This window comes from Manis pentadactyla, chromosome 4 (assembly GCF_030020395.1).
Source record: "Manis pentadactyla isolate mManPen7 chromosome 4, mManPen7.hap1, whole genome shotgun sequence".
NCBI classification, from domain to species: Eukaryota; Metazoa; Chordata; class Mammalia; order Pholidota; family Manidae; genus Manis; species Manis pentadactyla.
The window spans coordinates 174,742,320-174,754,681 of NC_080022.1; the positions used below are offsets into that span (position 1 = coordinate 174,742,320).

The following is a 12,362-nucleotide window of genomic DNA, read 5'->3' on the forward strand; positions in this document are numbered from 1 at the left end:
AATCATTAAAAAGTAACATTTGGGAGGGAGAGAGTTGAAAGAGGAGCTTGGAGAAGGGAGGTGAACTCTAGGAGAATAAGGAATGCATGACTTGATAAATAAAGCAAACTGTGTCAAGGAGACTTGCTTAAGAAGAGTTTCAGAAGCAAGATAGGCAGTAAGAGGATATGAAAAAATACAGATAGGAGAGCGTTTGGCAGAGAATCTTACAAAGGCTGAGATCTGAATTTTTAAAATCTGTAGTGCATTTTCATGGCAACTGGCATGTTTCCATTTTGTTAGAAATCGGGAGAAACAGAGGAAATAACCCTGACTAAACGCCTACTGGATGGCAGGCACAGTTACAGGGCCCTTCCCATCAGTATTTCAATTTTAATTAAAGCCGCTCATGGAATTAAGGATGCTGGCCTCGGTTTTCAGATGAGGAACCTGAAAAGTGAAGAGTTGGGATTGGAACCTAGTTCTGTCTGATGACAAATACCTTAATGTTCTACACTGTCCTGCACGGCACAATTTATGGTGGAAATATTGCCTTCATGAAACTCCTTATTTCTTTGTATCATCAGAAGCCCTCAATTCTTTTTTTTATTATTACTTTTTATCTTTTTTTTTCTAAATTTTTATTAAGGTATTATTGATATACACTCTTATGAAGGTTTCACATGAAAAAACAATGGTTACTACATTCACCCATATCATCAAGTCCCCGCCCATACCCCAATGCAGTCACTGTCCTTCAGTGCAGCAAGATGCCACAGATAAGAAGCCCTCAATTCTTGGGGTTGGGGAAGAACATAAACAGAGGTGACTTTATGTTATCCTGTTTATTTTTCCCCCCCAAAAATGTAGTGCTTTCATTAAAGAGACATCAAGACCTGTCTGTTATGACGAAAATAGCACCACTAAACAACTCAGTACATTGGCAGCCTAGTTTCTGAAATTAAACTGTGTGCTGCCAAATCACTCTAACGACAAATGCATAATCCTTGGCAGAAATGTGGAGTTTGGGACCATTTTTTCAGGGATTACTCTGTCAGACATATATATTATCTCATTTAATGCTCCAACAGTTTTGAGAGGTCTTAACACCCTTTTATGGATAAAGAGACAGAAGATTAAATATCTTGCTTCAGGCTACACAGCTGGTAAGAGGCAGGGCCAAGATTACAACCAAGGACCTTGAGTAGAATGTGTGTCCTCTTGGCCACCACACTGCAGGAAAGGCTCCTTTTGGAAAAGGTGCAATCACATGAGATTCCACAGTGCACTCAACCTGCTTGGTATCACATGCCACAATCTCTTTGCTGCTGATGGTGGATGTTATGAAACTTTCAGGATGGACAGTCCTTGGTGTGGTATGGGTGAAAGAGCAAAAGTGGGTTAAACTAGTTTTAGCTTTCTGGTGTCTTCCTTAGAGCACCAGCCACCCACCCACTAGGACGGTGGTTCTAAAACCAATAGAAAAAGACTGACTACCCCAACATGCCTCTTGGAGATTGCCATATGCTTATTAAACATTTTGGGCTCTAACTAGGACTTTAGTAAAGGATTCCACTGAACTTTAACCTGGAGTTTCCCAAGGACCAGTGTACACTACTCCTTCATGTGGATTAACCTTTTAACATCTGCAGAGCACACGCTGGGACACTGGAACTAGTCTGAGGCATGTCTAGCCAGCTTGTAGGTGATTTCTGTAACTGTGAACATGAACCTGGAGGACTCATTGTACACTCCCCAGAAAGCAGGAAGAACCAGATGATCAACGTGCACATCTTCTAGTTGGATCTGTTTGCACCTTCTGCAGCTGATGGGAATTGGGCCTTTGCACGGGCCATGTCACCATTTGCCAGTTCATGACAAGTTGTCTCACAAGTTGTCATGTGATCAAACACACTTCAAGCAAGTTGGCTCATGAATCCAAGATTAAGTCACATTTTAAGAACCACCCAACAGCACTTAAATGATCCATCTTTCTCTGAGAAAGGGTGGGCCCTATTGTCTATGCTTTTTACCCCTTATTACTGATATATTTTTAAAATTCATTTTATTATTATTGATACTTGCTATTTTTATTTATATGCTGCTTATAATTAGAAGCACCCAATCTTTGTGGTAAGCAAATTCGTGACATAGTTCTGGGCAATTCCTATTGGGATGTGTGTCAAATTTAGAGTGGGACTGTGGACAAACCTATGACAATGTAAGTGCTTTGATATGTGGAGAAAAACACATTTTTTAATAAAAATTTAATCTTTCCCTTTATTCTAATGATTACCTCAAGAAATTACTTCGAGAAATGAAATCATAGCCTTTTAGACCTGGAAAGAACTTTGGAAATCCTCTAGTCCGAACCCCTCCTTCACTGATGAGGATGGCAAAGTTTGAAAAGATGAGGTAACAGGACCACGCAGTTTTGTCTGTGGAAGAGCTGGGCTGGAACTTGGTTCTCTGTCCTGTGTTCTTCTTTTATACTCCTCTCTCCTCATTTAAGAATTCAGTGTCATTTTAAGGGGTTACTTTCTTGATCATTCACTATAATGAAAGCTTGCCTCACTCGCTTTTTTTGTGCTGGAGTGGAAGTCAAGTAACATGACACTGCCTGCTCCTTGACAGCCCTCCACTTTGCCCTTTTTTCCTGTTCTCTGTTCTCCGAACTTGCTCTCCTCTCCCCTTCAAACACTGTTATGTTTATCTTTGGAAATAATTGTATGCACTTCGCAACCTGGCTGGGATCTGGAACAAGGTGACTCTTGCTTTAATGAGGTTTTTCCACAGTGCTTAAATTTGCCCAGGCGTTGGGAAGGTTGGACAACTAACACAAAGTGAACTGCCATCCTGAGTCCTTTCAGCAGGCCTGTATTCTGTTAACATAGGAAGACTTAAGAAGGGATAAGAAAAAACTGCAGAAACTCCACTTGAAGTACTTGCCTAACACCTGAAAAGTTCCAGGCTGTTGTTCATGGATTGAATTTTCCCCTTGTGATTTGCTTCTAGTCCTTAAGTCATCTTCAGACATCTGACCGAGGAAGCATCAGAAGAAAATAAAAAGTTGGGCATTTGCATTAAAGTTAGTGTCCTGGCTCATAGGAGTCGGTGGAGAGAGTGCTTTGCTCCTTTGGTGATGGGTGATCACAGTGGGAGCCTTTCCCTATGCAGGAAGTCCTCCGCGCAGCAGGGGCTACTGCGCACAAGAGCTCACGCTTTCATATTTCTCATTCCTCAGTAGACATTCTCTGAAGGGCAGGCCTGTTTTTTCCATTCTAGTACTTACCCTCAGGCCCCCTAAGGACCCAGGAGGGCCATGTTTTTAATCAGAGGTTGAAATAGAACCTCCCCCCGGGTGCCCAGGGAGAGTCCCTTTGGGGCAGCGGCTCGCCTTCTGGAGGGCAGCATCCTGGTCGGGGTGGGGGCTCAGCTTTGATCCCAGGGCACCTTTTGTCCCTGGAGACGCCCTGCCAACTAGGTATGTGGAGGGAGTGATGTCCGCTTTCCGGTGGGCACAGCGAACTCACTAACAGGGCGTCTCGGGGAAGTTCGGGCGGGGTCCGCGGTTCCCGGGGTTCTTCCTCTCAAATCCGTCCCTGGGTAGAGCGGCCCCACTTCTCACCCAAACTCGTGGAAATGAGGAATTAGGCGGGCGCGAGGTTCGGTGAGGCGGAGCCGGGGAGCAGCCGGCCCAGGCGGAGGGTGAGGCCCCTCCAGCGCCGGTCTGCGGCCCAGGGCGCCGGCCCAACCGCCTCGGCTGGGCGGGGGCCGCTTATACAAAGACGGCGGCGGGGGCTCTGGGACTCCAGCCCGGGCCGCTCTCGGGGCGGCCGGTCCGCGAGCGCCACCCGTTCGCCGCCCTCCGAAGCCCGGCGAGGCGGCAGACGCCTCCGCCGGCGCGGGGTCCCCTGGTTAACCCCTGCCCGTCAGCCCGGCTGCTGATTGGAGGAGGCGGGGCGCCGGGGCAGAGGGGACCCCCCCACCTTCCTCGTTCCCTCCCCCTCCTCCCCACTGTCGGCTCCCCCCCCAGGACCCCCCCCTGCCTCCCAGCCGTGCAAATCTCGCGAGGAAACACGCGGTTTCACTAGTGTGTTTACACCGATCACTACTAATCCGGACCGAACCGATCCGGATTAAGGGGCCGGAGGCGGGTCCTGGGCACCAGCGGTTCCGACCCCCCCGCCTTCCGCGCCGCACCCGAGTGGCCCCCAGCCAAGCGGGCCCCCACCTCCCGGCCCGGCCTGGGCACTCCTGCGCCTCCCTTGGCCTTTGTCCGGCGCCAGGAGGCCGGTCCCGCGCCCCCCGCGGCCGTCCGGGCCCCGGCCCGTGTCGGGCGCCTGGCTCTGTACGCGAGCCCGGGGATCTGCGGCCTCCGCGGCCCCCCTACCCCGCCGGCCCTCTCGTGGAACCCGGCGCCGGCGGCTGCTGCCCGGGCGGGGGTTTGCGGCGCTCAGGAGAGGCCCCGGCTCCGCCCCGGGCCTGCCCAGGGGGAGAGCGGAGCGGTCCGCAGCCGGGTCGGGTCGGGGCCCCTCTCTGGGGGAGCGTGGAGCGGCGGCGGCGGCGGCAGCAGGTGAGAGGCTGAGTCCTGGGACCGGGAGGGCGCCGGGCCTCGGGCATTAGCTGTTCGGGGGACCCCCTCGACTGAGGAGGCTGCGGCCCGGGCCCGCCCCGGGGCCGACGTCGGCGCCGGGCCGCAGGTCCTCGGCACCGAGGTGTGAGGGGCTCCCGGAGGGCTGCGGGTCGCCGAGGGGCCGGGCCGAGGAAGGGGGAGGCCCAGGCGGCCCTGGTCTGGGAGTGGAGCTGGCGGCCGGCGGGAGAGGGGGGCGCCCCGACAGCTGGAGGCCCCGGGAGCCTCCCGGGCGCCCCCGAGAGCTGGCCCGCCCTCCCTCCGTGACAGGTGGGCCTGGAGTTGGGGAAAGTTTGGAGCTGGCGGGAGACGAGGGGCGCCGGGACCAGGCCCCATCGGTCCTGCTTTCCGGCTGTGGGCTGCAGGGAGGATCCCAGCCCAAGGCCCCGCTGGAGTGAGACTGTGGATGTTTCCTTAACATGAGTTGACATTAAATGGAATAACCGCTGGGGCGTCATTTTCCGGGCCAGGCCTGGGGATGGAGCTTTAGGAAAGGTTGCGAGAGACCCTGGGGTTTGAGGGAGGCTGCGATCTCTGCCATTCCGGCCTTGCTTAGGGCAGGGCTAGATGCGAGGAAGGCCACTTAGGGGAAGCAACACTCAATCTCCTTTTTTCTTTCCCTCTTTTTCTGTTTTAAAGATGCCTTTTTACTCTTGCGAGAATTTTCTAATTCCCTGTCTAACCTGCTCTTGTATGTGTGGGTGAAACTTTGTCACCCTTTCATTCCCCTTTGCCCCCGGGCTCTCAGTCCAGGAAGGGAAATGAAACTGGAGGACTTGTAGGGGTTTTTACTGGAAATTGTGGAGTTGTTAGATTGCAGAGGAGAATGTTTAATTCATGTTTTAAGTGAACTTTTAAATCATGCCAATCATTCCAATAACCAATAATATGTTCAAAAGGTTTCTGTGTAGTGCTGTATGCTCCTTTTTCACTTTTAATACTAGGTTTCCGGTGGGTTCTCCAAGAGTTAATCTCTTGCAGAGGATGGACGTATTTGCTGAAAGTGGCCTGTGTATTAATTGGTCATGGAAGGAGTTTAAAAATGGTGTCCTCCTGCCCTTCCCTGCTTGAAGGAGTGCTAAAAGCAGATGTCTAGAGAAACCTACTGCTCTAGGGAGTGGTCAGAAAAAAGATTTCGTAAAGGGATGGTTATGGAGCTATACGAATTTCCTGAGTGAATGCAGGTTGATGGCTTTACCATGGGTTCTCTATTAAATTTAAAATAATTCCTTTTTTCATGAGCTGCTGTGAGTTTTTCAGAGAAAGGAGCTGTATAATAGCGTTATTTGAAGTTATTTGTAGCTTCTGATTCATTCTGTGTTAGTTAGAAATTATTATTAATGATTCATATTTTTAGATTAAGAACTAGTTCCTGTGTGTTTGGGAAAGAAATATCCAAAAGTACTTAGCTAAACTCAGCTTTCTTCTTTGCTAGTCATTGCTTAACTTTTACAGAGATTATATGAAGGGGGTGAGGGTTTTTTTTTCTGTATTTGAAAAGCAAAAATCAGAATTAGAGAAGAATGAGCCACTTTACAACTTTAAATGTTTTACTATTTGATGCAGTGCATTGTTGTTAATCCTTGTATGCAGTATTTACTTGACGCTTACCTGTATGTGACCATTCCGTGAAATAATTACTGTGCGTTTTGTGATCTAAAAATTGGTTCCTCAAGTTTTAGTTTTTATGGTCTCACAACCTGCTTTTTCATTTTCAATAGAAATGATGGAAGAATTGCATAGCCTGGACCCACGACGGCAGGAATTATTAGAGGCCAGGTTTACTGGAGTTGGTGTTAGTAAGGTGAGTAAAATGATGATAATGAACGCTGTTCATAGACTAATTTAAACACATTTAAAAAACAACTAAGAGCAATTGGGTGGACCATACTGATAGATTGCAGGGGAGAAGATTCGGCTCAGGATCTAGTGAACTTCTAAATCCTACCGTCATTCCAGCCATTCATTCAACAGTATGTTTGATGGTGTTCTGTATGGTAGCACATGCTCCTTTCTCCCTCTCTAAAGTAGGAGAGGTTTCCCGTGGGTCTTGTTGCAGGTATACTAACAGGATATGATTCTAGATCCTATGCTATATTTTGTCAAAACTATTCAGTCATGCAGAAGAAAACTGTTAATGGAAAGGTACTGGCACAGCTTCATACACTGGACTTGCTGGATAGTTGTATAGTAGCATTTTGAAAAATCTGCCTCCGCTAAGGCTGTTAGTTCTCCACATCTGCCATTCAGCAGATTCCTCCTGGCTGCTCCCCAGACTGCTTTCTCTCTCCCCCTATTTTTCCTTCCTGTTCACTCTTTATTTTAGTTCTGGGAGTATAAAATAAAATGAAGCCCCCATTAGCAGGCAGGTGTTAAGCAGTTTTTTGGCATCCTGTGTGTCCTCATGTATCTGCTACTTCACCCTTCTGCTCTCATAGGATGGTTTTAGTACAGTATGTAAAAACATTTATTATTTTAATACACTATGTAAAATATATATGTTTTTTTTTTTTAAACCTTCACCATTCTAAGATTGTAGCATTTACTTGGTCTGTAGACTTGTGAGTTTTTGATCCTTGGCTTCATGTGATACATTTCTTTTTGTGCTTTTCAAGAAATTTTATTTCTTACGGTGACTTACTAGTACCATGGTTTGGTTAGTGGCTTCTTAAAGGAGAAGGTGTTTATCAAGATTTACTTGGAAAAACTGCCTGCTTTGTTGGGTTTCATAATTTTGGTGAGCTGGGATAACTTGATAGTTTTTGTTTACTCAATGGATATTGAGTGCCTGCTGCATCCTAGGCATTGTGCAGGGTGTTAGGGATGACATCTCAACACATTGCCTCCAGACCCTCATTGTGGAGAGAGCAGGAGGTCCAGAGAGAAATGGTGGTGTAATGAGACCTGTCTTAGAACTGTGAAAAGGGAACACAGGATTTAAAAATATTTTGTAGGGCTTGGTTTCTTTGGCCATTTTAATTAAATAACTGGCTTCTGTAGCACTTTGGAGGGGCTGTATTCCTGATTTCCATTACATACTGAAGTTACATGACTAAATATAAATTTCCTGACCTGGGTAGAGTAGCTTCAACTGGAAGGGAGCAGTGTATTTGAGTATTAATTGATCTCTGATTTGGTTGATTACCTAAGAGTGACCTCTGATCTGTCTTTTGGAAATTCAGAAGGCTCACCTAAATCTGTTCAAGTCACCCACTGAGTACAAGTAAGTTTATATTTAAATTTATGTAGTTTAAATTCATTGGGCTTTGTTGTTAGGATGCTGTTCTTCTGTTTTTAGATTCATGAGAGCTACATCCAAGTACACTTTTTTTTGTTGGAATAGAGTGTAAGTGATGGGAATGAGTGACATTGTAAATTTTGCTGCCCAGGCCCAATTTAAAATCATGTAACTAAATAAGGTGTCAGAAAACTTAATCTTTCTGATAGTTTGACAGAAAGTTCTACATTTACCCTGTAGAAGAAGAAGTTCATTTATCCAAATGTTTTTATGTCATTAATTGTTATGTTATTTTGATATTTCCAGTCATGGTAAGTATATTGATTACAATAAATATGTTATTCAAGGACTGACAGGAGAGTTCTGTTTTTCCATGACATGAGACTTGAAAAAAAAAAGAAAGGGGTAGATTCCGTAGTTTGCACAGTTAGGAAGAGAAAAAGAAAATCTCCATTTTTTTATGACATCTGCCTGCAAAAAGACATTGTATGTCTCAGACCACTGATTTGAAGTAGGAGTCTGGAGTAGGCCATGGTACTAGGAGAAAGGTGCTTTTCGAATAACTTCTCCTAGCTTTGGTTTTCCTCATTATGGGTTACAGTTTCCCAGTGAGGATGTCATTGTGTTGAGGACAACTTTCAGTTTTGTGAAGATGAAGAGTTTTTTCAGTCCTTGCTCCAAATGGGAGAGCAGAGAGGCTCTCCTGAGACAGTGCCATCTAGTGGGACCAGTGCAGCCTCGTGGGCTGTCTTTGAGTTTCTCCTAAGCATAACATTTTCAGTGCTTTTTGATGTCCATAGAAGGAAGAAAGTTGGTGCCACTGTGGATTCTTTCCTAGTGGACAGGAGTGTTTTAAGTAGCCACAGTCTTTGCACCTGGTAGTTGTTATAGATCTTCTGTTATGTGGCTTCAAGTATGTTACACCTGCAGATTAGGCACACATCACAAAACTTAGGCTAAAACGAAATGGTTAAGCCACCACGTTTATTACTTATATTTTACTTGCTCTATACTTATATTTAGGTTTCTTACTTGAAAATTTTAAGTTTTCTTCATTTATATGCATTTGTTTTCTCTTTTTATTAGCGTATTTATAAATACTGGTAACCCAAAAGCATTTGTTTTACACTTTGGGGTGCACTATGTGGTTTTTGTTGATGAGCTTGGTGCTTTCTGTCGTGAGTTGATGATGGAGGAAAGTAGCCTAATGTGCACTGAGAAGCTATAGCTGTCCTGCCTTCTCTAGTCTAGCTGCCACTTCTTAAGAGGACCTGCAGCTGCATCTCTCTCCTTAGTGTTTTGAGGTGGTAAGGTTAAATTGGGCTGTGAACCTATTTCTTCATTTCTTGTTGACCTTATATATAAGCCTTTTTTTAAGGTCTCTAACTTTAAGCATTGGATAGTCCTTTTCCAGTAATATGAAACTGACTGTACCTTGTTTCCAGTGGGGGCCTATTGCAGTTTATAGTCCATACTTTGCTCCCTTTTACAAGCTAAGCACAGGTAGTCTTTGATTCTGGACACTGTGAAGTAGGGAGAATTCCTCCCTTTCACACACTGTTTGTTATCTGTACCTAGTTGAATTTTAAGGCTAATATAGTAGTAGCAAATACATAGCATGTACTATATGCGAGATACTGTTCAAGTACAATGAAAGCAATAAGAAGTGAATCAAGGCCTTTCATAACAGGGATATTAGTCTTAATAACTTGTCTCTTTTTATAAGACATCCTTCCCGATGCCCACTGCATTGCTTCCCACCAGTTGATTTATAGATTTACCAGAGATTCTTTTATGATAACTTGCATTTGTACTATAACTATATAATTTGAAATAAAATTGTGTAAACCAATGAAGTATGATTGTAATATGAAAGAATTGTTGATCTATGAAAACTAACTGCTTGGAAAGATTAAATACAAGGTGAGTCAGTAAGGAGATATCTATAAAAATTTACAAATTTTTTTTTTAAATCTGGAAGAATTTTTCATTTAGATCCTTGGCAAGTATCTTCTAAGTCTTGCTCCACTTTTAAAGAAATCGAAACTGGAAATTGTGGACGATGCACTATGGGTGTGGTTTGGATGAGACTGTGGAACTATAATCAGTGGATCTATAATTCAAAAGGCCTCTGTCAAAAGACTGGCAACAGAATATACATTTACATGTTTTAGGTTCAAAGAAAATGTTAAATGTGTCTTTTTTTAGATTCCTCACTGTAACCTACTTTTTTGATTAATGTCATTGGTTTCAGTTGTATTGAGTTAAAAGGATTAGGCAGTATGTGGATGGTATCGAAGAGCAAAATGAGAAGACATGAAAAGTGGGCCTGTTTTGGCGCAATAAAAATCTTCACATTATAGAGCCCCAAGTAAGACTGTACTTCTAAATAGTACAACATAGATTTTTTTTTCACGTGGTAGATTTTTGATGTCCTCTTTAAAATGATCTCTTCCTTAACCTTTTACAGATTTGTGAGTTTGACACATGATTACTTGAAGTAAAGTAAAATTTAACTTCTGAAAAGATGTTTAGCCAAGTGATAACCTTTCTCTTCTGTAGTCAATTACATAAATTGGGTGTCAGTGATAGATATGTAGTGTTAGCTATTTCACATACCAATGCCAATAATTTTGTCTTTAAAATACGTTTAGGTAGTTTTCATTTAATATATAGTTAGACAATGCTTAAAAAGCATAAATGCTGAGAAATAGTCTGCACTTACACCAGTAAGTTTTAAGGAACTGTTGATAAATGTATTATGTTTGCCTTTATTTTCTCTTTTCCCTTTCATTTACTTTAGTATTTAATTATGCCCTCATTTCACAAGTAGTCAAGTCTCAACTTAGGTCTCTTTTTTTCCTGAAGTTTCTCAAGCATTTGTCCCCCCCAACTGCTACTGCTTTAATCCAGACCCTAGCCAGTCTCTCCTCCATTCATCTTTCCATAAACTCTCACCAGTTATGATTCTAAAAATACTAATATATTGCTGTTTTACATCCTTGCTTTAAAGATCTCCATTGCCTGCTGGATGAAGTTAAAACTCCCTCTCCTAACTTTTCAGGTTCACGGCCAGTTATTTACTCCACCTGCTGTGCACTGCTACCTAACCTGTGACTGAGCTCCTGACCTGTAATGTTAGCAAACAGGCTTCTGCTGTCTTCTCTACCTTTCCTTTTTGTTTATTTTTTATTTTTTATTTTGCTGTCATTAATGTACAGTTACATGAACAACATTATGATTACTGGACTCCCCTTATTATCAAGTCCCCTCGACATACCCCATTACAGTCACTGTCCATCAGCATAGTAAGATGCTCTAGAATCACTACTTGTCTTCTCTGTATATACTGCCTTCCCTGTGTCCCCCCACTACGTTATGTGTGCTAGTCGTAAGGCCCCCTTTTTTCCCCTTATGCTTCCCTCCCCACCCATCCTCCCCAATCCTTTTCCCTTTGGTAACTGTTAGTCCATTCTTGGGTTCTGTGAGTCTGCTGCTGTTTTTTTCCTTCAGTTTTTGCTTTGTTCTTATGCTCCACAGATGAGTGAAATCATTTGATACTTTTCTTTCTCGGCCTGGCTTATTTCACTGAGCATAATACCCTCAAGCTCCATCCATGTTGTTGCAAATGGTAGGATTTGTTTTCTTCTTATGGCTGAGTAATATTCCATTGTGTATATGTACCACATCTTCTTTATCCATTCATCTACTGATGGACACTTAGGTTGCTTCCATTTTTTGGTGTAAATAGTGCTGCGATAATCATAGGGGTGCATATGTCTTTTTCAAACTGGGCTGCTGCATTCTTAGGGTAAATTCCTAGGTGTGGAATTCCTGGGTCAAATGGTATTTCTATTTTTAGTTTTTTGAGGAATCTCCATACTGTTTTCCACAATGGTTGAACTAATTTACCTTCCTACCAGCAGTGTAGGAGGGTACCCCTTTCTCCACATCCTCGCCAACATTTGTTGTTGTTTGTCTTTTGGATATTGGCCATCCTAACTGGTGTGAGGTGATACTGTCATTGTGGTTTTAATTTGCATTTCTCTGATGATAAGGCATGTGGAGCATCTTTTCATGTGCCTGTTGGCCATCTGAATTTCTTCTTTGGAGAAGTGTCTGTTCAGCTCCTCAGCCCATTTTTTAGTTGGCTTACTTGATTTTTGTTTGTTGAGGTACGTGAGCTCTTTATATAATTTGGATGTCAACACCTTATTGAATATGTCTACCTTTCCTTTTTATTTGCCTGATGAACTTTCATTTAACTCCTCAAGACATAATCTAGTTGTCTCTTTATAGCTTTTCCAGATACCGCCACCATTCTAATTATATTATCTTATTATTAAGCCTTGATGGTAACATACTTCTGTTGTAACACATATCATTTGTTTCCCATTCGTCCCTTGAGAATATGGATGACATCTTTCTCTGTGACTTTTCAAGTGCTTACCACCTTGTATACACTGAATAAATCTTTGTTGAATTTCAAAAGAGAAGATGAAAATAGGGTTA

The 12,362-nt window shown here is 43.6% G+C and overlaps 1 protein-coding gene across 4 annotated transcripts in view; it reads left to right on the forward strand.

Moving 5' to 3' along the window:
• The first annotated feature begins 4,065 nt into the window (after nucleotides 1-4,065).
• Nucleotides 4,066-12,362, forward strand: part of TLK2 (tousled like kinase 2) — a 118,510-nt gene continuing 110,213 nt past the window's right edge. For 2 of the 4 annotated variants that reach the window (XM_036899760.2, XM_036899763.2), the window contains exons 1-2: nucleotides 4,066-4,555; nucleotides 6,334-6,416. In XM_036899760.2, coding sequence (XP_036755655.1) covers nucleotides 6,336-6,416 — 81 coding nt within the window. In that variant the 5' untranslated portion in view covers nucleotides 4,066-4,555; nucleotides 6,334-6,335. Of the gene's footprint in view, nucleotides 4,556-4,861; nucleotides 4,883-6,331; nucleotides 6,417-12,362 lie in introns of those variants that run through there. The other 2 variants (XM_036899761.2, XM_036899762.2) reach the window with 2 other exon arrangements.